We start from the raw sequence: 27,508 nt of genomic DNA, 5'->3' as shown, positions 1-27,508 counted from the left end.
CAAGAAAGGGCACGGCAGGACACGGCCACAGGAATATAAATCTCATTAAAATCTAGGATACTTTAGAAGTCTACACCGGGAGAGACACTGGCACAGGCAGCGCTACCCAGGGACGCGCGCGTTATTGCTAACAATTAGAGGTGAACAGTAGCGTTGTGACACATGGGGCAGGGCATGGGCACCATGCAGGAAACCGCGCCTCTCCGCCGCGTCACACGGGGGGGAGGGCTCGGGGCAGGGCCACGGGAGCTGGAACGTCCTTGCCGGGGCTCAGCGCCCTGCTGCCCCTCGCCACATCCCCACCGTGCTGCATCCCTGCACGAGTCTCGAGGTGCAGGGAGCACGGCGCTGGCTGGCAGGGGAGCGGCTGGGGTGGGAAGGATCCCATCCTCCCCCGAACACAACAGCTACAGCACGTTGGCTGTAGTTGGAAGACAGATTGAAAATCGCCTGGCCTTCCCAGCGCATCCTGCTCCACTAATACTGGTTGGGGACGAAGCGTTCCCAAAAGATGGCTCGGAGCGAGCGAGCTGGCTCAGCCCTCCACGCCTCCCCTGGTACCCCTCGCTAGCAGCAGCTCAAGGCCAGTCCACCCTGCTCCCCCTTAGCACCATGGAAGGTCCCCAGCCCGCTCCATGCAGCAGGGCCACCGGGCTCCCACACTGCCGATGGCTGCACCCAGCTTTGCTGGGGCACCCGCAACCCCCTGCACGAGGTGTGCTGCATGGACGGGGTTGTGCACAGCCTGTGTGCAATGCACAGTGTGCCTCCTGCACAGCCGCGGGTACCGAGTGTGCGTGCCCGTGTGCGTGGGGGATGCGCTCACCCACACGCACGCGTGCCTAAGTGCTTGTACCGTGTGCTGCTGGTGCAGGCAGCATGCTCGCCCCATTCCCCCCCCCCATGCTCCATGCACAGCTGCGGGGAGGTCCCTGCCACATCACCCCCTGCCACCGTGGCCCTGTGGGACCAAGCCCAGGAGATTCACGTCCTGTCCCAGACACAGTGCCCCTACAGTGTCCCCACTCCCAGCCTGTGCCCTCTCCACCCGCGCAGCCTGAGGGTGCCGCTCCCCTGCAAAGTGCCTCCGGCTCCCGGCCCTCCCAGGGCTGTGCCCTCTCCTCTCTCGTCCCAGCATCGCACATGAAGGTTACCGTAAACATGGGGGTTAACAAACGCCACGGAGGGGAGGGGATTAACCGGAGAGGAGGTCGAGGGGTCTCGGAGACGGCGGTCGCTGAGAGCCCCCCGCCGTCCGGTGCGGCCTGGAGCCAGGCTCCGCCAGCGGAAGGTGCAAAAGTGTCACCGCGCGGGAGGGGTTAGAGGGGGTGCGGGGACAGCGGGGGGTCACAGTCTGGAGTCCTGGCTGTGGGCCGAGCCGTTGCTGCCCTGCACAGGGGATGCAGCCGCGGCCTCATTCCGTGCTTTCTCCGGGTGCAGGGGCTGCACCTCCAGGTGGGACTCGGTGGAGGGGCTGAATGCTGGGGCGTAGCGCCCGCTGCGGTGTTCTGCCAGCGCCGGGCCCCAGTCCTTGCTTGCCTTGGTCGCGTTTTTCAAGCGCTAGAGAGAAATGGAGATGGTGGGGGACAAGGTCAGCATCACCATCACACCCTGCCCCAGCCACCCCAGCAGCTCCCATCCATCCCACAGGTTCTGCCTGCACTCAGTGGGGTGCTGAAAGCTCCAGGGTAAGGGACAGCCTTGTGGGCAGCCCCCAGGAGGGACACGGGGACCAGCTCCAGCCACCCACCTCCAGTAGCGTGTCCCCCTCGGAGTGGCACACTTTGTAGATGGCATAGATGGGGATGCAGATGACGGAGGAGAGCGCCATGAGGAAACCGATGCTGATGGCCCAGGTAGGGTAGACGTACTCATTGTAGGAGATGGGTCGGTACTGGATCACTGTGAAGACCAGGATGAACTGGGGAGGGACAGGCAGGATCAGCTGGTGGGGAGCAGCCAGCCCTGCTCTGTGCCCCCCACACCTGTGCCCCACCTCCCATAGCCCCATGCTCCCCGGTCATGATGCTCACAAAGATGATGGCGGGTGAGATGAAGCGCCAGCAGATCTGGAAGAAGAGTGGCGGTGGGAAGCCCAGCATCATCTCGATGTCCTTGAAGTAGTTGCGGTGCCCTGTGGGGACAGGCAGCTGTCAGCCCCCTTGGTGGGACCCTCGTGCCTGGCACACCTCGAGCTGTTGGCACGCAGAAAACCACCAAGTGGACAGTCATGGGGAAACCTACCGTATATGTACATGATGGCAACACACATGATGCAAGAGATGACAACCAGGGAGAAACTGGCGGCATAGTTGTCCATCAGCAGCAGCCAGTAGATGCCCGCCTGCGAGAGGGATGCGTTGGAGTGGCACCTCCATGGCAACACCCTGCTTGGGTGCCACCACAGTTGGCATGGCAACAGCAAGCCCTGGGGTGTCACCACCACCAAGGGTTGTCATGGCAACAAGGCGACCACCAATAGCATCGTTATGGCGATGGCCAGTTGCCATAGGTAACATGACAACATGCCAGGCAACACTGTGAGCTCTGGTGTGGCGCTGGTGCCACCAGGGTCACACAGCAACACCAGGCCACAGGAACCAAAAGTTGTGGTTACTGCAATGGTGCCAATTTGGTTTGACTGTGTCAGCTTGGTAGTGGCACAGCCCCCTGTCCCTCTTGGCACCCAAAGACACCCTACCTGTGTGGTGAGTGGGATGCCCAGCAGGAAGCCTGCCACAGCCACCCCCAGCGTCACAAAGGTCTTCCTGCGGATGATCCACTCATTGCCCACCTCGTCCACAATGGCCGTGACCAGTGTCTCCAGCAGACAGAACTGTGCGTGGGTGGAAAGGGTAGCGTGTCAGCTGGAAACCACCACCCCTCCCCCAGCATGTCACCCTGGCCCCGTATCAGGTTACTCCTTCTCACCGCATCACCCCGCTCCCATCACGTCACTTCAGCCCCACCATGTCACCTTTGCCCCACCATCCTGTGCTCTACCTGAGTGCCCAGCCCCAGGAGGATGAGCATGAAGAAGAAGAGGATGGACCAGAGTGGAGAGATAGGCAGTAGGGTGAGGGCCTCAGGATAGGCAACGAAGGCCAAGCCGGGGCCGTGGTCGGCCACCTTGGATATATCCACGCCCAGGTGGTTGGCCATGAAGCCCAGGATGGAGAAGATGACAAAGCCGGCGTAGACGCTGGTGGCGCAGTTGGTGATGCTGATGATGATGCTGTCCCTGTTGGAAGAGATGGGTCAGGTTTGATGGTGGGGCTGGGGAGCAGCGGAGGGCCGGGTGGCACTCACCGGTAGCAGTTGTTGTGGAACTTGTTGTAGGACGCCATGGTGATGAGCCCACCCCAGGCGCAGCCCAGCGAGTAGAAGATCTGCGAGGCTGCATCACCCCACACCTGCACCCAAGGGAAAGGGTCAGCACCGCGCCACAGCCCCCCCACCCCCACTGCCTCTCATCCCTGCTCACCTTGGCATCGAGGATCTTGTCCCACTGTGGGGTCAGGTAGTACATGATGCCGGTGAGGGCCCCCTCCAGTGTGATGCCGCGCACAAAGAGGATGGTGAGCACCACGTAGGGGAAAGTGGCCGTGAAGTACACCACCTGCGAGGAGGGATCTCAGTGGGTGGGGCATGGACCAAAGTATGGGGCCATGGGGTGGTGAGGCTATGGGCCACGGAAGGAGTGCCCATGACCACAAGGGAACAGCCGAGCCCAGAAGGGGCACGACCATGTCTACAATGGGAGATGCATTCCTGAGAGGGTAAGGGCTACAACCAACGGGGGCATGGCCATGCACGGGGTGCATGTGGACACATCCTTATGGGGGGCTTGGTCATGCCCAGAATGAGGCGCGGCTTAGCGGGGGAGCATGCAGTACCTTCCCCGAGGACTTTACACCCTTGATGAGGCAGAGGAAGACAACGACCCAGGAGACACCGAGGCAGCCCAGGAGGGGCAGTCGCACCTCGCCCAGGTTCCCGATGTCATCTGAGAGGTTGAGCACGTACCTCCTGCAGGGGGGACAGCGGGGTCAGCGGGGCTCCACCGCCACTGCCCCCCATCCGCTGTCCCCCCAGTACCTCCAGTACTCCTTGCTGGGGCTGGTGCGTTTCTGGGTGGCATTGAGGAGGCGGGTGAGGTTGACGGCAGCGTGGCTGGAGAGGTTCCCATCCAGCACCCCCACGCAGTCGGGCGTGTTCCAGGCGTTGCTGCAGTACGTCCAGGGCAGCACACGCGTCATGGACACAAAGAAGTAGTAGAAGGCAATACAGATCACCACGTTGTAGTAGATCCCGATGTACGTGGACACCACCATCATCCCGTAGCCCACGCCTGGGAACAGCACCGGGGAGGGGTGAGCGGCACGGCACGGCACGGGCGGTCATGGCTGGGAGCGGGTGGCAATAGGGTGAGGAACATGCAGGACTCAGGGTCTTCCTTAGGGCATATGGGGTACAGTGCTCGCAAGGCTGCAGGCAAACCCTTGGGGTCTGCAGAGCTGGGGGCTGGCACAGCTGTGATGACTCAGGGGCTGCAGGAACCTGTTGACAGTGCCATGCTACAACGGGGAAATGCACCATGAGTTGAGCACACCACGGTGGCCCAAGTGCCTCTATGGGGATGGCACGTGGCAGCTGCGTGTGGTGTGTGCAGGGATGTTGTGTGTAATGCTGCAGTGGACGCTGGTGTGCAAGGTGTGAAGGGGGTGCCAGGCCGGCTGTGTGTGCAGGGGGTGCGACATGAGCAGTGCGTGTGCATGTGCACAGGCAGTGCCATGCAAGACATGGAGGGCTGTGAAAGCTGCAGGTGACGGTGCAAGGCTGCGCGGTGCATCAGAGCTGTGTGCAGGGCACACAGTGGTGGGGACTGGCAGCCCCTTACCTTTGAACATGGGGCTGACCCTCCAGACGCCCAGGCAGCCCTGGCTGGCGAACTGCCCAAAGGAGAGCTCCATGAAGAAGAGAGGGATGCCGCAGAACACCAGCATGATGAAGTAGGGGAACATGAAGGCACCTGGCAGGCACGAACCGCAGTGTGAGAGTGGGCAGCGGTTCTGTGCACAGCCATGCCCCAGCACCCTGCACCCCCCAGCACAGTTCATCACCCGCAGCCCTCTTGGGCCCTCCACACCCCATCCCCCCCCAACCCCCCCCACAACACCCACCTCCCCCATTGCGGTAGCAGAGGTACGGGAAGCGCCAGACGTTGCCCAGCCCCACGGCGTAGCCCACGCTGGTCAGCACAAATTCGATCTGGTTGCCCCAGTTGCCACGTTTGACGCTCTTGTCCTGCTTACTGCGCTCCCCGGGCACGGCGCCGTTCTGCGGAGAGATGCCATGGGGAGCCTCAGCCGGGGGGGGCACCCTTACTGGCCCCATTGGAGGGGTGACGGCTGCCGAGCGGGGCTGGGTGGTCCCCTGCATCCTGCCCCATCCCTCTCCAGCATGGGCTGCCCCGTGTCGGCACCCCCCCACCATGCATGCACGGTGCCAAGGAGCTGGGGGGCAGCCCCCCTGCCCCACGCCAACCCCGATGAATAGCTCTCCCCGGAGCCCGGCTGCAGGGAAGGAAGAGCCTGCAAGTCATACAAAGCAGGCTCGGGCGCCTGAGCACAAAGGGACCTCTGTTCCAGTTCCCCCACCCCTTGCGCCTGACAAGAGGGGCCCCGCTGGGTGGCCACTGCCCGTGGCTGGGGGGAACCGGCAGACCCCCTGGGCTGTGCCATGGGGTGGATGCCCCAGGATGGGAGTGGGGTGCGATGACGGCAACACATGGGGGCTCCCCCCACCCCAGAAAAGGCGTTCTGCAGCAGTCTGCATCCTGTGCAGGATGGACAGCCCCTGGACCCAGTGTCCCACACCATAGGGTGCTGGGGGGGGAGAGGGGGGGCAGGGATGGGGTGCAAGAATGGGAGCTTTGTGCAGGCTGCGACAATGCCAGCTCACACCGGGGATGATGACAACAAAGGGGACAACAGAGGAAATGGGCGTGCATCACACCCAGTGGAGATGGCACCCATGGCCCTGGGCTCACACCAACACCCTGAGCTGGGGGCAGGCGATGCTTCGGGGGACCACTATGCATCCCCAAAACCTTGACGGACAACAGGTGCACGGAATGGGAGCAGCGCAGGGTGCTGGGTTCTGCAGACCCCCCCCCCTCCCCTGTGCCCCCTGCCATCTCCAAGCGGGGCCACAAATGGAGCCGTCGCTTCGGATCTGCTCACGCCGGCGGGGCGCGGGCAGCAGGCGCAGTGCACCAAACCGTGTCATTCGATTAGGGCCGGCGCAGGCAGGACGTGATGCCCGGCAACTCCGGCACCGCGCTGCCAAACAAAGCCATCTGCTGTGAGCGGGGCCTGCACGCGCCGGGGGCGGCGGGGGGGCTGCGGAGGCAGCGGGACGTGCAGGAGGGCTATGGGGGTGATTTGGGGTTGGGCTATAGGGGCGATATGCCGGCTGAGCCCAGCCAGGATACCCCTCAGATATCCCCACATCTGCCATTGGCACTGGGTGAGGGGTGCCCTAGGGTGGGGGATCTCTCATTGGATCCTAGGGGTCTCCAGGTGTGGGGTGGCACTGTCCCCATGCTAGGATGTTGTTCCCAGTCAACCCAAGCAGGTGGATTGGGAAGCGCTGACAATGCGGCTGAGATGCCTGCACTAGCAAGCCTCACTAAGCTTAATGAGCTGCACACCTGGCACGGGAGGGAGGGCAGCACTCCAGCCAAAATGGGAACAGGTTTTGGGGGAGTACTGCATGATCCCAATACTACCAAGTGCCTAAAGGGGACCTCAGCACTGTCCCAAAGCTGGGAGATCTGTCCACTCTACTCCCTGCTTAGGGGGAGCCTCACCTGCTGCCCCCATGGGGCACCCCAATGTTAAGGCACCAGGCATTAGTGCACTGAGAGCATTGGTCCTCCAGCACCCCGCTCTGCAGCACAGGGCTTGGGCACGCGTGTCCCCAATAAGACGGCAGCCACACGTGTGCCCATGCATGCACACGTGTGCACACGCATGCATGCTTACCCATCAGCCCACTACAAGCTCCCCCCAGACTGGGAAGGTCACCCCGTCCTTTACACTCATTAACTGCTTAGCTGCATGGCATAAAGGGGGGACCCAAATGCCTGAGAGATGAGCCCCCTCCCTACTTCACACTGTAGGGTCGGGACCCTACCTGGGGCAAGGATGCACAATTCTACTCCCACTCCCCAAATTTGCCATGCATGTGCAGCCCCAAGTGCATGCACAGAGGGGACCCCAAGCATCTGGTGTGCATGGGGCACCCTTCTTCCTGGGGAACACATGGCAAGAGCATTCCTGGGTCCTGCAGCACAGGCACCATCCATCACGGTGCCTGGCACTGCAGCCTTTTTCATGCTAAGCAGTGCTGCCACACACAATGGCAGCTTGGCTGGGGTTCCCGGATGCCCCCCACTTCCCAAAGGGGCCATCCCTTCCCCTTGATTTATGGCTGGGAAGCTGATGGCTGCAGGGGGGGTCCTTCCGGCAGTAGGGGTCACGTGGGGAGGGGATGCCCCCGTGGGGCAATGAGTGAAGGCAGAGCACCTGGGGACTCTGCTATGTCTGCAGTGCGGTTTCCCTCGGTTTATTAAACTGTCTCCATGGGGTTACGCCAGCCCATCAGAAGCACCCACGAGGCATCAGCCTTATCCACCCCACCTGGATCGGGGTGGGGATGGGGGGCAGCTCTTCTCTAAGAGCCTCCATTGGATGGCAAGGCTGTTTCAGCGCCAAGCGGGGTGTCAGTCACCCCCGTGATGTCGTTGGCCTGACATCACTGCCAGGCTGTGTGGGCTGGGGCTGCCAGAAGGTACACATAGCTCTTATTTGCTCACAGCAGCCATAGCAGCATTCCTAAGGCTTCTGCCTGCACCAGCAGGGAAGCCCCTGCCTGGGAAGGTCTCCAGGGATGTGGCGACTTGGAGAAGGGTCCCGGGAGCACAGGGATAGAGCCAATGGGAAGGAGATGTTCTTGGTGCCCTCACCCACCAGCTGGGACTTCTGGGTGCCGTGGGAAGGGGGGCACCTTATAATTGCCCCAGGCATCGAGGCCCTGCTCTCACCTCCCCACTGACCTTCTGACAGGGCTGAGGGGTCCCCACCTGCCCTTGGCAGTCACCTGGGGGGCCAGGCAGGCCGGCTCCAGGCCACCCCATCTTCATCAGCACCTCTGGCTCCTGAAGAGCAGCAGCTGCTTGCCTGCGTCCCCCCTGCCCGCTGCCTCCAGCGTTTGGCATCACGTCCCACTTGGCCCTTTTGCCCACGAGCCGTGTCCCCGCCAGCCAGGGGGGGCAGGAAGGGGAGGCACAGCGTGCAGCTCACATCCTGCTTAATGAGGCCTCATTAGTGGGGTCCAGCTGTTTGCAGCAGGCACGCTCCAGCAGGCAGAGCTGCCTTCCCTGCGGGATTCATCCTGCCCACGCAGCCCCCGGTTCCTTCCCACACCACAGCACTGGCCACGTCTCCTTGTTGTCCCTCATATGCTGGCTTGTTCCCAGGCCCCCAGACCCACACAGATGTTCCTGCCCCATTCCTGTCAGGGGGACGCCATTCAGCCTCACGCCCTGACCCCATGTGTGTGGGCATGGCTGGGACCTGGCACAGCCCAATGTGGGGATGGGGCACTGGGACAAGCCTGCCTGGTGGCACAGCCCCAGCCTGGTCCCACGCCACCTCATCCAAACGTCATCCAGCATCATGGGGTCTCTGCGGCCGTCGTCACAAGGTCACTACCCTGCGGGGGGACCATCTGCCTGGCAAGAGGGCTGCACCACAAGCCCCACAACTGCCCAGACACCCCACAGCCCCACTGCTCAGCCCTCGGCCCCACACTGCTCAGGGTGGGCCAGGACCCTCAGCAGGGTGCTGTGTCCCACGGGGAGCCCCAAGGGTGATGCCCGGGGTGTCCCAGCTGCTCACAGCCCCGCACCACGGCTGGGGAGCGCAGCCAAGGCTGCAGCAAGGCGTGATGGTGTGCTGAAGGCGGGGGGACGGGCGGGCGCTTTCAGGAGACCATCTGGGGTCCGGGCAGCAGCAGCTGCGGGCACACACGTGAAGGGCACACGTGTGTGGGGTGGGCGCACGGCTCCCCGCACTGCACCCTGCGTTTGTCCCCACCCCCATCCTGCTTGGGATGCTCCCAGGCCATGGGGAACCAGCACCCAGCTGTGCTCCATGGGACATCCCTTGGTGTCAGCCCCGGTGGCAGGGACTCAGTGACTCTGCCAAGCCTTCCACATGCAGCTGGGCACCTCCTGCAAGGTGCCCAAAGGAGCAGCCGTGGTTCTGCTGCAACGCCATGTGCAGGTCACCTGTGTGCCATCGCCACACGTCCTTCCCTGGGCACAGTGTCCCCTCACCCCACACAGCATCCCTCGGTTGGCAGTCGCCAACATGTCCCCATGGCGTGGCACGAGCAGACACCTGGTGGTCCCTGCGGCCCTGTGCCAGCAGTCCCACACGCCGTGCCAGCTGATGGGAGCATCAGGGTCCTCCTGACCCCATAGCTCCTGCTTCCCCCAACCCCAAGTCAGGCACCCAGGGCAAGGACAACGCCTGGGGACCAACCAGGTGCCACCGCCCCTTAGCCAGGCACTCCACACTGGGGCTGCCTTCCTCTGGCCCCATTCTCATGGCACGGACACGATTCTCCTGGGGCGCTCAGGCAGAAAAATCCCCCGCCGGCCCCCCCACCACTGCCCCTTGTTATTCCGGGAAGGGCTCCCACAGCCAAGAGCCACTTCCGCGGCTCCGCACGCTGCTGGCCCCCCTGCTTGGGACTGGCGGCACGGCACTGCTGGGGGTGTCTAGGATGGGCAGGGCCCCTCCAGCTCCGTAACCCGAAGGAGCACAGTGCCAACCCTGCCCCCCAGATGTGGAACAGGCCATAGCAGGAGCCCACCTGAGCTATGTGCCCCCAATCCCAGCCCAAATGCTGACTGGTCGTGCCAGCAAAGCTAGTGCAGCTGAGTCAGGAGCCACTGGCACGGCTGGAGCCCAAACAAAGTGCTCTGGTGAGAACAAAACAAAATGTCCTTAAAGGACAGCCGGGGAGAGACTGTCACCCCCCTGTTCGGCCACACAGGGACTGAACCAGCTGCTGGAGCTGCCCTGAATCCTATTGCCCGTCGGGCACCCACCACCCAACAGCACAGCATTCCCCATCGTGGTGGGACTGCCATGTGGGTACAGACCCCAACTCACAGGTGGAGAAACTGAGGCACAGCTGCACTTCCTGCAACTGAGGCATGGAGGGCTTCAGCCACCTCTGTAGCCCTGTCCCCACTCAGGGTGGGCACCCTGAGATCCATCACACACCTTCCAGCCCCGGAGGCTGTGCATGGCATGGGCACAACAGCAGGACTGTTCCACGGGACCCTGTCCAGTCACGGGAGCTGCACCTGCTGGCAGGGATTAGAGGGCAGGGCCGGGACAGCGCTTTGCCAGGCTGTTTGCACAGTGCTGGAGGCAGGCCAAGGAGATTAGCTCCCTTCCCCAATGACCCAGAAAGCTCCACAGCCAAGGTCCTGTTTTGCAGCACCTCACCCCAGGGCGCTCACAGCTGGTCCAGCACAAGGATGCTCCAGGAGCAGGGATGCTCCTGTGCTCCCTGCTATCTTCCCAGTGCCTCTGTACTCTGCATCTGCCCAGCTAGGGATGCCCCCTGCCCCACAAATAGGGGAACAGCATCCACGGACAAGGCTGCCAGCACAGTGTGTGCCATACCCTGTGGTCACCCCTCTATCCCCAGCACGCCCTGGCCCTGAGGTGAACTGTGCAAAGACTTCCCAGCAATAAGACAAAGACTGACCAGGAGCAAGTGGATGCTCCAGGTGCCAGGCTCACCCCGCTGAGTTGCTGGGGCTGCTGCAGTGAGAACAAGGGATGCAGTGGTACCACAGATGCATGGGGCTAGTGGAAAATGTCACCCATGCACAGGGGCACCAATATAGCTCAATAAGAAACAGCAGAGCCCTGACTGAGCTTGGTAATGTCCCCAGCACCTCCCTGTTCCTAGCTGTGGCACAGCAGGAGGGGAGCTAGGGTCCTGTTGTGGGGCCACACCAGGACAGGCAGCGCGGAGCCGCACACACACGCGCTGGAAGTGCCTGCTGGAGCACACTGCTCCCCTGGCTCCCAGCTTCCCAGGGAAGTGCTGGCTGTGGGCCCTCTGGCTGGAGCGTGCAGCTATTTCGGGAAGCCCCCCGGGAAGGGGAGGGCTCTGCGATCATGTTGGCACCGCAGCTCAGTTCTCATCTACTGGGGAAAAGGCAGACGCCCAGCCCAGCGTGCGCTCACCTGCCAGATGCAGGATGCTCAGGGCAGAGGAGCTCCAGTTCCCTGTCCTCATAAGCAGACAGGGACAGCAGTGATGGGCATGGGACCTTGCACCGCACACACCTGCACCTGAACATGAAAGCTGTGTGCACGGGGCTGAGGATGGAGGGTCAGTGCCTGGCCAGACCTGGTTCTGCCCGCATCCTATCCTACTGTGTGCACTGCCAGGCAGGGACATCAGCAGGGAGGAGGCACAGGGTGACAGTCCCGCTCCCTGTCACTGTAGGACCATGTGCCTGGCACAATGCACTGCTGGTGCCTTTTGCTGGGCTCAGAGCACGCACGGCTTTCCCGCCTTCATGCAGAGAGCTGGGGCGGCTGATAAAGCAGCAGAACGCCTGAGCTGGGCGATAGCATCTCCAGGCACAGTGGGACACCACACCCTGAGCCTCGTGAGCAGTGAGCGATCGACCCCCAGCAGCCACTCCAAGGAGCGCCCCGGCGACAAGCCCCATAGGAATCCTGGAGTTCCACTCCCTCACTCAGGGTCCATCCCAGGGGCTCCCGGTCCCCGCAGCGCAGCACTCACCAGCAGCCCCTCGCTGCACTTCTCGGCCATCCCTGGAGGCTGGAGCACAATGCCAGCTGCCCGTTGCGGGGTCCCCGTCTCTCCGTCGCGCCGGCACTCACACGCTTCAATCCACTGTCAGAGCAAGCTGGATAGAGGAGGGGAGAGAAAGCAAGAGGGACGTGACTGGTGGGGTGAGCACTTCCCCGCCCCAGCCCTCCCCCCCTCCATCTATGTGCCAGGGAGGGCTGCCCCGTACCTGACTGCAGGGTAGGCAGGAGCAGGGCTGGGGTCCCTCCTCACTCCCACCCCTCCAGCCTCTCCAAACCACCCAGCACCGTCACGATCGGAGCTCCCAGGTCCTTCCCAAGAAGCGGTTTGAAGATTTACCCGCTGGGACAGACGACCTTGTGGACAGCTGGCAGCAGGGTGGGCTTCGGGGACCCCGCACACTGTCCCCCAGTGAGAGCTGGAGCCGAAGTGGCTGCAGTGGGCAGCAGCACCGGGACTGAGTGGGGCCAGCACGGGGCTCAGCTGCCGCAGAGGACACAGATGGGAACCGATTGCCTTCTGCCCTGGTGCGTCGCGGGCACGTGCGGCACAGAGGGGCTGAGCTGCGGGCTCTGCCAGGACCAGGTGCTGCCACAGCGGGCATGGGAGGGGGCTGTGGCTCCACAGACATTTCTCCTGCCCCATTTTTGGGGTGCTGAGGCCATAGGGCACTTCTGTCAGACTACTCCAGGTCACTTATCCATGCAACGGCACCGGCTGGTGCAGAAATCACGTTGGCACCCCATGCACTTGCTGCCCGGGAAAGGACCCCTGGTTTAGGGGCCCCCAAAGGGGGATGAGTGCCCCATGCTGCTGTGGGTCTACAGCAATCAGCAGAGGGGCACGAGGCCCTGAAGCCATCAAGAGAGAGCGTGGGTGGCAGAGATAAAGGGCAGGAGGTCAGGGGATGTGAGGCAAGCCCCCAGCCCTGGCTGCAGCCCCTCAGGCGCAGGCAGGCTGCAGCTCACAGATACCACTGCCAAACTCTTCCCGGAGGGGACAGCATTTCCCAGGGGGGGACAAAATACTGTCACTGTCAGGGGAGGACAAGCCCCGCTCCTCGTGTGCCATGGGAATCTGTCAGAAGCGGGGGGCCAGTGGATAGACCTCCTCCCCACCATGCACCTATCACCACAAGCCAAAGGCTGCCCACCCTGCAGCACTGAATGCACCCCGGAAACCCATCACCTGCCTGTCACCAGAAGGGAAAGCGCCCATGGGAAGGGCTGCCACTCCCCCAGGGGTCTGCCAGGCCCCGATAAGGCTGAGCTGTGTGTCTGTGCAGATGCTGTGGTTCCCCACTGAGCACCCCACGAGCCAGGCGTGGGGCTGGCAGGGATGCAGGTCTCAGGGATGCCAATGTGCAGCACCCTCTGGGCACAGGGTGACCCAGGATGCTGTGACAGCCCAGAGCGCCCGTATCCTGAGTCGGGATGGTGTCACACGGGGTCATGTCACCGCAGAGCCCGGGTCACTCTCCCACGGGATGTGGCACCCGAAGGACCCAGCACTGCCGCTGCCACCTGCGAAGCCCTTTCCATTGGCATCCAGCATCCCCACCGCTGCCGAGACACGACGGCGGAAGACGGAGGCCGGCTCGCCCCGTACCCCGCATCGAGACCCGGCCGCGATGCTACGCGCCCGGTGCGGCACGGCGGCGGCGGGGGGGGGCCCGGTTACATCAGCCGCCACGTGGTGGCTGCTCCGCCGTTCCGCCGCCCCGCCCCGGCACATGCCCGTGGAAAATTACCGCCAGCCCCCCAGCCCTGCCAGCGGGCCGGGCCGACCCGCACCCCGCCGTCCCCCCACCGGTCCCCGGGCACCGCGCCGGGCGGCCCGGCGCTGCCCCCGCTCCGGGAGAGCAACAGATGCGGGACCGCCCCGCATCCCGCTGCCGCTATCCCGACGCCGGGGCCGCTCCCGGTACCGATCGCGGTGCTCCCACCCCGCTCGGCCCCACCGCCATCCCCCCGACCCGACCGCCGCCCCCCAGCCCCGCCGCCCCCGGCTCCCCGTGCCGCCGCAATCCCGCGCTCCCATCGCGGTTCTCCCGCTGTCACCGGGCCGAACCGAGCAAGCGATGCCGGAGGTGCGCGCCCTTACCGTGCCCATGCCGCCGCCCGGCCCCTCCCGACGCACCGGGTGGGCCCACGGAGGCGCCGCCGCCTCGCGCCCGCTCCGCCGCCGGTACCGGTACCGGTGAGCGCCAGGCCCGGTGCCCAGTGCCACCGCCGGTGCTGCCGAGTTAATGAAAGTTTGGAGGTCGGTGGGGGCTGGCACCGCCTCTCGCCCCCGCCGCCGCGCTCCGCCTCTCGGCGCCTCCGCGCTCCCCAGCGGTTTGCTCCGGAACCGGCATCGGGGGCAGCGGGGCCACCGGGCGTGCATAAACACGCGTGCACACCCATGCGCAACAATGCACATCCATGTAGAAGCATGCACACGCGCGCACATAATGCCCACAGGCTCGTGGGCCCCACGCAGGCTCACACATGCAAAATGTGGGCATGTGCGGGCCGTGCAGGCACAGGAGGACTCGGACGGGGCATGCACACGCATGCACGTGTGCACACCCACGGCACAGTGCGGCACAGCGGGGACGCTGCACACGCACGGATCCCGCACTAACGGGGCACGGCCGTGGGAGCTGGAGGGGATGTGTGCAATCCGTGGTGCAGATGTGTGCATGCGTGCACATACATGTGTCTCCTTTGTGAGTGCCCGTGCACGTGCCCTCTGCAGCAGCTGCGTGTGCACGCGGATGCATGCCTGCATCTAGACGCATACATACGTTAAGCACGCTTCTGCACACGTACGCAAACCTCTGTGCCTGCATGCACGGACACACACACGAATACGTACATGTGTGCAGAGGCACACGAGTGTGCACACATGTACCTACTGACAAACCTCTGCCCATGTGCATGTGTGCACATGTGTGTGCAGCCAGCACTCGCCCCCGCAGCCCAGGCTCGCCAGATGTTTCCAGTAAGGCATGACGGCTGTGCCTGGGGGCCGTCCCTTGCCCGGCCCCTCGCGGAGGCCTCCCCTCCCCGACATCTCCACTCATACTGGGACGGGTGTCTGCATCCCAGCACTCTGCCCCGTGCTCTGGATCCCACTCGGCTTGCAGGGCCCCATGGAAACCCCCCATGCAAACCCGCAGCCGTTGTCTGAAGCCACAGCTGCCCCATCCCCACATCCCCACGTTCCCCCGTCCCTGCTGGGGAGCATCCCTTACCTGGCCCTGCACCGATCTGCGCTTCCTGCTTCAGGAAATCTCCGGCAGGGGATGGGGCTAATGTAGGGCAGCAGTGGGGTGTGGGAAGCAATGGGAGGTGGTTCCAGGGTGTCTGGTGGCTACCCACTGCCCTGCACCCACACGCTGCTGGGGGCTGCAAGGATGGGAGATGGCGTGTCACCTTGTCAGTGCTTTCGTTTTGCAGGCACAGCAGAGCCGGACCCACAGCACCCATAGCAGGAAGGGGAAGGCGGCAGTGAAACCAGAGGGTGCTCAGGTCCTCCCACACCCTCACAGCACCTGCGCATGGCTGCTCCACACCAGACAGCGTGGAGCCTGCTGGCAGCCTTGCTCCTGGCTGCTCCGGGCTTCAAATGTAGCATCTCACATCTGGCATCCCACATCCCAAATGCAGCATCCTGTGCCTGTCATCCTGTCTGAGGCAGGACCAGGCTACAGCTCCCACCCCTGTCCCATGGTTTGCAGGATGGATGCAAGCCCTGGTCTCTGCTCACATCCCCTTTACTCATCGCTCTCCACCAGGCAGGAATTTTCCCCCAAACTGCACTTCCCCCAGGCTCCCATCCCCCTCCCACCTTTGCCATCATCCTCTGGTCTGACCGGTATCACAGCGTCCCTACAGTCCCCATGGGGTGGTGGGAGTGGCTCCACAGCACCTTCTCTCCTCTCACCCATCTCCATGGGTGCTGTTTCCTGGGGAACTGTGGGCGAATGCGGGCAGAGATCCAGAGGGGTGAAAAGTGTGGAGGAACTACCAGCTCCTAGCACCCAACAGCAGGCTGGACTGGATGAGAGGACAGCAGCTGCTGGAGATTTCCATCACACCAGGCCTGAGGCACAGGGCTACAGAGATCCCCACGTGCTTGGAGCCATGGGGTGACCGGGAGCTTCTGCTTGAGTCTGGGGGTGCCATGCATGCAGTGGGACTGAGCACAGTCCCTGTGTGCTCAGCACAGGCTGTGCACACCCGGGGCTGCATCCCAGCACTACCATGGTGGTACATCATCAAACCCAACCCCATCTCCTTTCAACCAACCCTTGGAAGCAGCTCCCAGCTGCCCAGGATGCGGGATGGTGACCACATGCTGTCATTCTTGTCCCTACTGGACCCTGAAGAGGGACTGGGCAGTCATGGAATGTGCTCTGCCATTGGTATGGGAGACCCCCAGCCCCCAGGGTGTGCAAACCTCATACAAGGCTGCAGCAGCAGCCCAAACCATCCCTAATCTGCCACTCGGTGGGAATATTTCCCTCAAGGAGCTGGCATGTGGGGACATACCACCACCCTGAGCTGCCACCCCCCTCACACCTCGGCCCCGTGTCCTCACTGTGTTACCTGCTCCCTGTCCTGCCTCGCCCTGCCTTGGGCTGTGCCAGCAGCTCACCCCCCAGGCTGCACGATTCAGCCAAGTGCTGCGGTCTGGGCAAGTGCCAGGGCATGCGAGTGCCGCGGGGATGGGAGGAAGCACCACGGGCACCCTGACGCTGTTGGCGTCCCCAGCAGCTCAGCCACAGCTCCTGGGGACTTTCCACTCGTTGTCTGCTGGTGGCGTGGAAAAAACCTTTGCAAAATGTCCAGCCTGCTCCAAAAAGCAAGGAAGTGTTTGAGCAACCCCCCGTGACACCCCGGGTTTGATGGTGACGAGGGAAGGAGCCGTCCCACTGTGCTGCCCCGTGCTGCCCTCCCCACCTTGGCAGCACGCAGCGCCCGGCTTGTGTTTCACCCCGTGGACATGTGCACCCTGCGGGACTGCCCCAAGTACAGACAAGGGCTGCATTTCTGGGAGCTGAAGTTTGGCTGTGATTGTTCCTCCTTTCACCCAGCTGGGAGGGACAGAGCTGAGCATCACCCACACCAGCCACAGCAAGCTGTCTTATCCTTGAGTCGTGGCTGATGGCTGGGTGCTGGGGACCCCCACTACCCAGCACAGCAGCCCTGCCCCTGCTGCAGCCCTATCTCTGTGCTGCAGCGAGCACGACAGCTGGGGAGCCTTGGGCTGCCCAAAATAGCAATCCCCACTCCCCCCGCTGCCTGGATGCTGGCAGCTCTCCCACGACAGTGCCCTCCAGACCTGGAGCAGCTGGAGACGGCTGCTGCTCCGCTGCTGTGCTCAACCCATCGTCCTGCTGTGGCCGTGGGGCACCCCGGGGTGGGATGGACAAGCATTGCCCAGAGGGCTGAGCACCGAGCAATGCCCTGCTCTGGCCAGGAGGGCTCATGGGTGCTTGGCAAAGATGCAGCCATGGAGGCCATACAGCAAGGCAGATCCCTGGCAGTGCCCATCTCCTCCGCATCCTCGAGGCAGTGAGGAGGAACGCTCCTCCCACGGTGCTCCATCCTGTGTGACACAGGGCTTTCGCTTCCCCATGGGACACGCGCACAGTGGGGACATTCACACAGCCCTGTCTGCCGTGTCATGCATCTGACCTGTGCTGAGATTCTCTGCGGGGAATTTGGCCACGAGTGCCTGGGGCACCCAGTGCAGGGGGGATGCAGCCACACCGAAGGAGAACTGGGAAGTAGCTTAACCTCCAGTGGATCCGACAACCTGCTCCAGAGGGAGTGTTGGCACGGTCCTGCCCAGGAGATCTTCATTCCAGAGGGTGTTAGTGACCTGCGTACCAGTAGCCCTGGGCAGGCTCAGACCCGTGCTGTGGGTTTCCCCTGGCTGTGGGATAGGCTGGGTCACGTTATGGGAAAGAGAGAATGCCTTGAGCTCCCTTTCTGCGCCTGCATGTGGGTGCCTCTCTTCTGAGCAGTTCTGCACGAGCACTCTTCCCTTTGGTGGTCTAAGTGATGAGCAGAGCTGTTGCATATTTCTTCCAAGAAAATTCTGTAGCTGCCGAAACGACGGAAAGCACAGGTCCGGAGGGGCCGTGGGGCTGCAGCGGGGGTGTGCGCGGTCACGTCTCTGCCAGCCTGATCCCACAGGAGGAGTGGGGTCCGTGATCCCCCCCAGGAGCGGGGCCGGGCACCCGGTGCCGAGCTCCCTCTGCGGACAGCTTCTGCTCACTGCACCCGGTGGACGAACGGCCGAGCCGGCTTCTCTTCCTTCGGGGCCGGTCACAGCGGATAACATCCAAATGTCCCCGCTTTGTGCTGCTGGGTGTCCCCAGGAATGAAAACAAGTGACTTTGAGTTGTGCCCAAGGACAAGCATCCTACGGGGCACAGCCAGTCTGTGCTCCCTGTGCCCCCTCGGCCATCCCTGCAGATCGTCTTCACAGCTCCTGATGTGACTTGGCAGCAGCAGGAAAGAGAGGGTCAGAGGGGACAGCCGGGCTGGGAGGGGTGGCCCAGGCTGTGGCAGCACCCCCGTGTACACAGTCCCAGTGGGCTGGGCACGCAGAGCCCTGTAGGCTGGTCTAGTCCTGAGCTGAGAAAGGGACAGTTTAGGGGAGTTTTGGTGAAGGAGACAGGGATTGTGGGACTGGCTCGTGGCAACCAGACGTTGCTTATCCAAAGCTACGGGGTCCCTTTGTGGAGGAAGAGTTCTCTTGGCGGGGACACCGGGAGATGTCCCAGCTGCGGCACAGCCGTGGAGCCGAGGCTGTGCCCGGTGTTGCGACCAGCAGAGGGGGACAGACACCGGGCGGGGATGCTCCTGGCGGATCGACTCGGCTCGGCACAGCCTGGCTCGGCGCAGCTCGGTTCTCCCTAAACATCACCCCCAAGAAGAGCAGCTGAAAGGGACGCTAAGCTTATCTCGGGGTGATTTGGGGTCAAGGTAGATGCAGATCTGAAGTTCCCTTCCTCGGTGGCACCTGTGTCCCCGCTGCAAGAGTAGCCCTGTCCGTACATGATGTCAGCCTCATTCTGCCCTCCTCAAGAGGTGCCCTTGTCCCCACATCCACACCTTGTACCCTGTGGTGTGTGCCTGCTCCACAATACGGCTGGTGCGTGCCCAGAACCCAGGCTGACACAGGCTGTGCCAGGAGCCCAGCTGCCAGCTCTGGATGGTGCTGGGTGTGGCTCCTGCTAAATTTAAAGGCCTCTGCAGTATAAATATCCTCGACTGTAAATAAACACAAAAGCTAGATGTTTATCAGGGCCTTCCTGGCAGCCTTGATCCATCCAGCGTGCCGGGCATCCCGTGCCGTCACCATGGTCCTCCCTAGTCTGTCACCTCTATCAGCAGTATGGACAGGTCCTGTTGAGCCTGATGGGAACCCAAGGACAGGGTCCTGTCCCTTGCCATGGCTCTGCTCTGATCCCACCCGACTCTCAAAGGGAAGGTCAGGAGACCTTCCCTGGTTATATATATATATACATATAGCTGACTCTGGCTATATGACACCAGGGAGCAGGGATGGCCTTGAGCCCTGCGCTGCTCGCTGTGGAGCTGGCAACCTGGCACTTGCTGTGGCTGGTCCAGAGGGACCCCCCAGGCACAGCCACCCCTGGAGACTTGTGCCACTATCATAGTGGCTGATGTGCCACAGCTCTCCATCACCTAGATCCTAGTGCAGCCCTTCTCCAAACCTGCTGCCTGAGCATCCCTCCGCAAGAGCCATGGGGGACACTCTGACAGGAATGCAGCCTCAAGCAACACCCTCTGTGCCATGCCATGAGGTGGCAATGGGATACACCAGGCACTCTTGGCTGCACCTTGCAGAGGTGTGAAAGAAAACTGTTTGCACATCAGCACCCGGTAAAAGTTCACCAGAATTTGCCTAGAGCTGGTCCCTGGCACTGGCAAACTGTTCCTGGCTGGCTCACTGCAGTCTTCCTCACCATCTGCAGCCCAGGGTTAATGAGTAGCTGCAGGGTACACAACTGGAGGGTCATTAAACAGCAGTTGAACAAGATGGGGCTGCCAGCAGCACTCAAACAAAGGGGGCTGATTCACTGTTTGCCCTGCAACAATATTTACCATGGACAGGAGTGAGGGAATGTTTGTGTGGGGCAGGACGGTGAGGTGACACAGGGACCTGTGGAGGAGGATGGATGGACATGCTGGGGACAGGGCTGTGTGATGTCCACAGTACCGGCCCGGGCTCCAGCAGCCCCTAGCACTGCACCACAGGGGGCTGGGAACTGTGTGACATGCTGAGTTCTGCACTTTGGTACCCACTCTTTGCCTGGGGCATCCTCATCCACCTGCCTCTGCTGGAGCCAGGAGCCCAGGGGACACAAACCTGTCATTACCTGTGCCCAGAGCCAGACCCCTGCCCTGCTAATCACACAGCTGGCCGCTTTCATTCAGCCGTGCTTAAGGGGAACAGCAGGGGATCCCATTACAGCCCAACCCAAATGACAATCTGGCTGGGGGCTTCTCTTCCTGGCTGGCTCCAGGCGAGCTTCAGTCACCAAGGTGAGGGCCCTGGTGGGACAACGTGGGGGGCAGCAGGGGTGATGTAGGCTTGTTGGGGCCCTGTGCCCTGTTGTTGGCCTGGGTCCATCCCATCCTGACTCTGCCAGCACATCCAGGCTCACCAGTAGCCTCAAAGTCTTGGTCCCTAAATGTGTTCTCACCAACTTGATGCTGGCAAGGAGGGAGTGCTGGGCAGGCTGTGAGGGGCTTGGCAGGGAGAGGTTATGGCTGCAGTGGGGTGCAGTTCCCAGGGCCTTCCCAGCAGGAACTGGAGTTCATTAACCACAGGGAATGGCAGGGATGGGAGAGAAGGTATTAGGGACGGAGAGCTCACCTGGGCTCGGGCTCCAGGTGATGACCCTCCGGCTCACAGGGCTCTATCCCTCCCCTAGCAGACAGGGTCTGGCCTCACTTGCTCAGGAAGGAGATCCTGGGGTACAACCTGGCATAGCCTGGGAGAAGACATTCCCAGGGCAGCCACCTTGGACACTGTGAGGATACCTCCTGTGTGATGACAAGGGGGCAGCACTGGTCAGGGAAAGAATTTGGCCAAAAAAAGTCCAGAGGGTGAGCATCTTTGTGCAGGGCAGCTCACCTGCAGCCATCCCAACCTAGCTCCCACCTCCTGCCCTCCAGATGGGCTCCTCTCCTGTGCTCCAGCATCAGCCAATGCCCACTCCAGAGCAGCACCAGCTCTCCCAGCACTTCCAGCTGCAGTGGCGAGCAAACAGCACTTGCGCTGCCCGCCTGGGCCTGACTTGCTGAGCCAGTCTGGCTGCCCCAACCACCCCTTGGAGCAGCAGCGGGTTTCTCTCTGCACCTCCTGTGACTCACTGCTTGCCCCGGGGCCAGCACTCATGGCCCCATTCCCCTGCTGACTGCCCAGCATCCCCCAGCTGTGGCATCATGCTGGGCAACACAGGCACTAAGGTGGGATGCTGGAGCACGGTGTGTAGCCAGGGAGAGGGGCAGGTGCTGAGGTGATGTGTCGCCCCAGGAACTGGCCCATCCGGATAGGGAAGAGGCAGGTGCCAAGCAGCCATCCGGGAAACCGCAGCAAGACCCAACATGACTGGCCTGACAGGCTGGGAAACTGCCGGAAAAATGACAGCCCGTGTGTCACGGCTTGGAGCCACCACTCCTGGGAGAGGCACCAGGAACGACTCAGGGTGCACCCAAGTCACCTGCTTGCACGAGAGCCCACGAGCTGCTGTGGAGCACACGCTGTGCTCCAAGAGCAGCCACCAGTGACGTTTGCCCCCGCATGCACCCAGAGCAGGCAGGCGCACACTGACAGCGCCTTGCGCTGAGCAGCCCTGTGCACACAGGTGTGCACAACTCCGTATGTCCCTTCCACGCTTACCTCACATCCCAAGCACACTGCACATCCACACATCCCAGCACATGCCCCCCCATGTGTGCACACACCTGCATGCCCCTTGCCCAGGTTCACACACATGACATGCAAGGATGCTGCGCCCTTGCAGTGCACACCCCATGGACACCCCCATTCTCCCACATGGGCACCTCTTTCCCCCAGTGTGCTCTATACAGGGCAGTCTGGTGGGAGTTGCTTTCATGCTTGGGGGGCCCAGTGTCATGCCAGGCCCCAACCATGACTGTGTCGGTTTGCAGGGACCCAGTGCAGGTTTGGGACCAGTGGTGAGAAAAGAGCTGGGGGAGAAGGCAATGAAGTGTTCCAGGCACCGTGATGGGTTGAGGGAAATCCCCCAGCCCTTGGTCAGGGTAAAAGGCAGTGCTGGGTGATCAGAGCAGGGCAGAACTCTGGGGACATCCCCAGCTCCTTTGTGACTCCTTCCAGGCATCCCCTCTTCCCGCACCTCTTCTCTGGGGCCATCATCCATGCACCTCCCACCCAGCCCAGGGCACAGCCACAAGTACTCATCCAGCCCCAGTGCCGGAGTGCTGAGCCTGCAGTGTGCCCTGTGGGAATGTATTAAGGATGCAGGTGGCCCCAAGCAGGGCCAGGCTGGCTCCCAGCCGGGTGAGATTGCTGGCAGCACCATCACACTCTTTAAAAGAGTTGGGTGCCGTGAGCCAAGGCAGAAAGCAGAAATGAGGGTGGCAGAGGGTGCAAACCCCATCCCCTGTCTGGTCAGGGCTAAGGGAGTTCCCTTGTACCCCACAGACCCCTTGGCATGCATGGCTGCAGGGCGCAGGTGTATTCTGATCATTCAGGTGTATTCAGATCCATCTCTAACCCAAAGCACGGAGCCACACGGGGCTTCTGGCACGGTGAAGGCTGGGCAAAAGCTTTGGCATGGGCCATCTTAGTGACTCAGGGGTGGGAGGAATGTGGAAAATGCAGCCGGGCCACCGGGCCATGTGAGCAGCAGGCAGGGCCGGGCCTGCCAGCACGGTGTGGCTGCAGTGCCGCGTGCGCCAGGCCATGCAGCCATGCTCAGTGGGCTGTGAGCTCCGTGCTGACGAGGCGGCACTGGGCCTCTCATTACATGCGTGGGTCGCTGGGATGGGTTGAGCTCGTCCTCTTCTTCTGCGTTGAGCAACAGCATGGCACAGTGCGGCTGCCCACGCGCTTTGGCTGCTGGGGGACTGGGTGGCAGCGGCAGCTCCATCAGTGGTCCCCAGTGGGTGAACCAAAGCCTCTGGGAATGTAGGGCTGTGGGGTGTAGGGCGGGAGAACACCAGCTCCAAGACATGCCCCTGCCCTGGTGCCCGTGGGAGATGTGTGTGGACTCACCAGGCTCCAGACCCTGTTCCCAGCCCTCTCCAAGTGCCTTCGGTCTCAAGCACACTTCATGCTGCTGGGAGCACGAAGCTGATCAGGGACCACCCCACCTGATCCTCCCAGTATGTCCGTTTGGAGGTGATACAGCTTCCCACTTTCCAGCCACCATAGAACACAGTAGAATGGGCATGGGACGGCCCTAGAGACCAGCGTGAAGCCCTGGAGCACCAGTGTTGACACGTGATGGTGCTTTCAGCCAGGGATGGAGAACACCCCAAGGAGCAGAGCACAGCCCTGTGGAGCCCTGCCCTCCAAGTGCACCTGGGTGAGTCCCTCTGGGCAGGGTCCTAGAGGAAACAGCCAGGGGATTTAACGCTCCACAGAGAGAAAAAGACTGCGGAGAGGAGGGTGCGTCTTTCCTGGAACATCCCAGGAGAGTGGGGCAGGACCTGGGCTGGCAGCACAGACAGCAGTGGGGCAGCTGCAATCCAATTAACCATGGTGTGCAGTCATCAGGTTAAAACCGGGCTGCTTAAGGCCATCAATGCAATCAGAAGCAGAGGCCAAATTCAGGCTGCGAAACACCAGGAGTTTGTCGGTATCTTCCCTTTCTCATGTGGCTGCCTTGTGGATTGGTGCTGCATCCTGGTGGTCCAGAGGGCACTGAGGGACATTTTTAGTGGGCATAATGGTGACAGGTTGGGGTTGGACAAAGTGATCTTAGTGATCTTCTCCAACTCTAATGATTCTATGATGTCTTGGGAGAAAGGGTCATGAGATGTTCACCTGCATGACCCCGAAGGATGACTTGGGGAGGCAAAGAGCCCAGGGTCACAAGGGTTCAGCATGGAGCTAAGCATGGCATCAGGGCAGCACGTGGTGGAGCCCTGGGTTACCTCCTAGTTCAGGTGCCTGGAAATCAGGGTGAGAAGCATGAGGTGAAGCCGTAGCGGTGATATGGGTGCCCATGAGCAGCGAAAGCCCAGAGTGCAGGAAGCTGCGGGGTCAAAATGAGTCAGGTGCGAGTCACTGCAAAACAAAAGGTGAGACGCTGGGATAAGAAAGGGGGGTGACTCACAGTTTCCACATCTTCCAGATAGTGACTATGGGGGTTGCAAGGGGCTGCCGGGACCCCTCTCACCTGTGACCGGAGCCAGAAGGAGGCAGCCGTGACACTGAAGCCTCTGAGCCCCACGAGCTTGTAGGGGCGATCTGTGCCCACTGCTGCCAGTGCCTCCCATCCTGTGCTGCCTGGAAGGCATCAGGTAGTGGGGGTGGGGGTGGGGAGGGTTCTAGCATCCAGCCTGGGAATGTGGGATGAATGTTCGTGCCTTTTTGGAATCTTCTTAGAATCTGTTTGAATGAAACAGGAGAGATTTCCCCCTTATTAGCGAGCTATTAATCACATTCTTTTTCTTTTTTTTTTTTGTCAAATGAAGCTATTGCACAACAGGTTGAGTAACAGCCTAATAACAGGCTGTAAATCTCAGTTTGCTCTCCGGGAGATTACAGATGTTAATAACAGATAATGACCCACAACTCACGAGGAGCTCCTTTCAGCCCTCCCCTTTGATCCCTCTGCTCGGCCCCTCGCTTTACTCAGCCCCCAGGAAGGCTGCAAGGAACTCCCCCCCCCAAAAAATGCAAGCAGATAGCAAACACCTCTGAGCCTGGCACCCAGCCCAGCTTGCCAGATCCCAGCTTTTGGGGTCTCCAAATGCAAACACTGGCTGATGCAACCCGTAGGGGCTGAGCTCCTCTAACCCCAAACCTGCTACCGGGGGTGTTCCCTGCCCTGCACATGTGCTTGCTGCTCAGCTGTATTTGCTTTTGGGATTTCTGCAGACACCCTGCAGTGCTGGCAGCCCCACGTCCCTGGTCCCTGAGTACTTCCCTGGAAATGCCCACACTGTGGGAATCCACCCAGAACAAACATTCACACCCCACCAGAAGGTGTGATGTCCATCCCATTGCAGGCTGGAGACGAGGATATGACAGGACCAAGGGAGCATCCGATTTAGGGTCCCAACACCATGTCAGCCACAGGCACCACTCTGGGGACAGGGACAGCCTTGAACTGTTGTGCAGAAGCTGTCCCATCTCCTCTGGGATGCACTTGTGGGAGCATGAGGATGGAGGGACCTGTGGGCAGGGTCACTGAGAGCAGTAAGTCACCACCAGCTTTCCCTGCTTGGGTGGGACCTGTGGCTACCCCACATCCCGCTGCACTTGCCCAGCACCCAGCAGCCACAGGCACGGCAAAATCCCATCCCCAAGGCCCCTCAACTTGTGGAGTGCAGGTAGCATGGGGCACCTGGTTTCTATCCCCTGCTCCTTGCAGTCTGTGGGGTGCTGGATCCCTCTGATAGATCCAGGATTGCTGTGCTTACCCACACGCTGTGTACACATCAGTGCCATATAACAGGCACCGGCACCACGGGGAGGGATGGAGCAGCAGCTGTGTTTGCTGTGAGAGGCAAATGGCAACCAGGATCCACAGGACAGCGCCCAGACGGCGCCGAGGCCCAGCAGACAGAACCCATGTGCCACCCCTAGGTGCTCCTGTGCACGTTGAGCCGGGTCACATCTGCAGGTGGACATCAGGAGGTCATCCCATCTGGGTGGGGTCTGGTCTCCAGCCACTGTCTATGGTATAGGTTACAGAGTGACCCAATGAGGATATGGGGTCTGTGGGGCCACCATCCTGCAGTGTGGGCATGTGGCTTTGGAGGCAGTCGTGGCTCAGGTCTGTGGGATTGTGTTGCTTGTGGGAATAGTGCAGTGTGACCTGGGGCCACGGGCACTGTCCTACCCATGCCTGGGGAAGATGTTCAGAGGGATGGTGAGAAAGGAGAAAGACATTTTCCCAAGAGAAAGAGATGCTGGCAGCTCCATGGGCATGCCTCAGCGATGCAGCAGCCACAGACTAGCCATCCTGTCATGCCAGCCAACCATCCAGCTCAGCCTGACACCCCGTTAGGCAGCTGTCCCTGTTGGTATGTGGCATCAAGGCACTGGTCCTTTCCCTAGGGACACCTCGCAGAGGTGGTGAGGACAGTGCCACTCCCTAGCACAGGGAATGTGGCTCTGTGCTGCCCCAGCCAGTTTCCTTTCGGATGTGGTTATTAACCCTGCGTGCTAATTGCAGTGTATATGTGTGCGTATACACCTTCCATGCACCATCCCCAGGTGAGCGCGGGTTAGGGCTAGGACTAGGGGTCTGAGGGCATCCATGGAGCAGGACCTTCACCTGCGGGATGCCCGGGATGCGGGTGACAGCCACCCAAGCACTGATGAAAGGTGGCGGAGGGAAGCTTTGCGACTGTAAGGACCCGGGAGCTTTGATGTGCAGAAGCCTCTGATTGCTTTAGCGGGTTTAGTGCCCGCTGCTCCCCCGGCCCCGCTATCAGGCGCAGACGAGCTGCTAAAGGTCCCATCTCGCATTTTACATGCAAATGACCCTGCAATTGTGGACTCGGAGGGAAGAGAATCCCCAAATCAGCCTCGTGGATGTAGACCTGGCCGCAGACCAAAAGGTTCCCAGGCGGCTGGAGCGGCCCCTTAATCTGCCCATTGATGCACCAACAGCCGCGGCGTTCCCGCAAATGAACCCATTTGTTGGAAGTGCCGATTCCCGGAGGTGACTCCTGCTATCCCCAGCACTGTCCCCGGCCGGGCTGCCCCCACGTCCCCCATCCTGCCGCTAATGTCCCCAGGGCAGGAGGCTTTGAAGTGCATCAGATTGCATTAACGGGGAGGTGTATCCACAAAAGCCGCTCTCGGAGGATCTCGGAGAGAAATTCCCCTCCTAAGGCTGGAGAGGGGTCCGGAGCCCCTTAGAACCCCTCTTCCCCACCTCCAGACTTTGCCACGTCCCACTCCATGTGTGTCATGAGCTCAGCCAGATCTCATTCTTCTGCCATCTCTGAAAGAGAGAGCTGGAAAAAGCCCCCAGGTGCACCCTACATTGTAGAGAAGGCAAGAGTGGAGTTGGAGACTTCTGCGTCCATGCAGTCACTCACAGTCATGGCCACTTTCCAAAACAAGGAGGCACATGGGCAGGTGTGGAGCACACAGCCACGCTGTCCATCCCCACAAAACCGCTTTGTTGTGCTTTGATGTCGGTGGAAAATTCCCTGTTTGGCTGGAAATCTGGGGAACCCAGTGTCAGCCTCACTCGGTGAGGGACTAAAAGCATGTTTTGCTGGAAAGAATTTTCCCCTCCTGATCGGGGAGGTAACATCCGAATCTTATTTTCCTTTCCAAGCTGGGTAACGTGCCA

General features: G+C 61.6%; 1 protein-coding gene across 4 annotated transcripts; it reads right to left on the bottom strand.

Annotated features, from left to right (window-relative positions):
• Positions 1-26: 26 nt before the first annotated feature.
• Positions 27-15,371, bottom strand: SLC6A9 (solute carrier family 6 member 9). Of its 4 annotated transcripts, none has more exons than XM_065739922.1 (14): positions 15,182-15,371; positions 11,914-12,040; positions 5,184-5,340; positions 4,901-5,032; positions 4,099-4,351; positions 3,897-4,029; positions 3,485-3,619; positions 3,310-3,413; positions 3,004-3,241; positions 2,702-2,836; positions 2,245-2,344; positions 2,034-2,134; positions 1,751-1,921; positions 27-1,560 (listed from the first exon to the last, which is right to left on the bottom strand). In XM_065739922.1, exons 2-14 carry the CDS (start codon positions 11,941-11,943, stop codon positions 1,348-1,350), a joined length of 1,902 nt encoding a protein of 633 aa, XP_065595994.1. In that variant the 5' UTR covers positions 11,944-12,040; positions 15,182-15,371; the 3' UTR covers positions 27-1,347. The 4 variants fall into 4 exon arrangements, with proteins under 4 accessions (XP_065595994.1, XP_065595984.1, XP_065595975.1 ...); XM_065739912.1 differs by lacking the exon at positions 15,182-15,371 and adding an exon at positions 14,047-14,204; XM_065739903.1 differs by lacking the exons at positions 11,914-12,040; positions 15,182-15,371 and having other exon boundaries at positions 5,184-5,411.
• Between the last annotated feature and the right edge of the window lie 12,137 nt (positions 15,372-27,508).

This window comes from Cyrtonyx montezumae, unplaced genomic scaffold (assembly GCF_038088225.1).
Source record: "Cyrtonyx montezumae isolate F1298 unplaced genomic scaffold, pur_monq_1.0 scaffold_1, whole genome shotgun sequence".
NCBI classification, from domain to species: domain Eukaryota; kingdom Metazoa; phylum Chordata; class Aves; order Galliformes; family Odontophoridae; genus Cyrtonyx; species Cyrtonyx montezumae.
Note: the sequence above shows the minus strand (reverse complement) of the source record. Positions and strands in the feature narration are given on the sequence as shown.

What these genes read in the sequence shown, in the direction of transcription:
- SLC6A9 (XM_065739903.1), bottom strand. Translation starts at nt 5,397, where the DNA reads ATGGGGCCAGTAAGGGTGCCCCCCCCGGCTGAGGCTCCCCATGGCATC. An exon ending in GTGTAAAGTCCTCGGGGAAG is followed by an intron (nt 3,620 to 3,896) that starts GTACTGCATGCT and finishes CCCTCCTCGCAG; the next exon opens with GTGGTGTACTTCACGGCCAC. An exon ending in TTCCACAACAACTGCTACCG is followed by an intron (nt 3,242 to 3,309) that starts GTGAGTGCCACC and finishes CTCTTCCAACAG; the next exon opens with GGACAGCATCATCATCAGCA.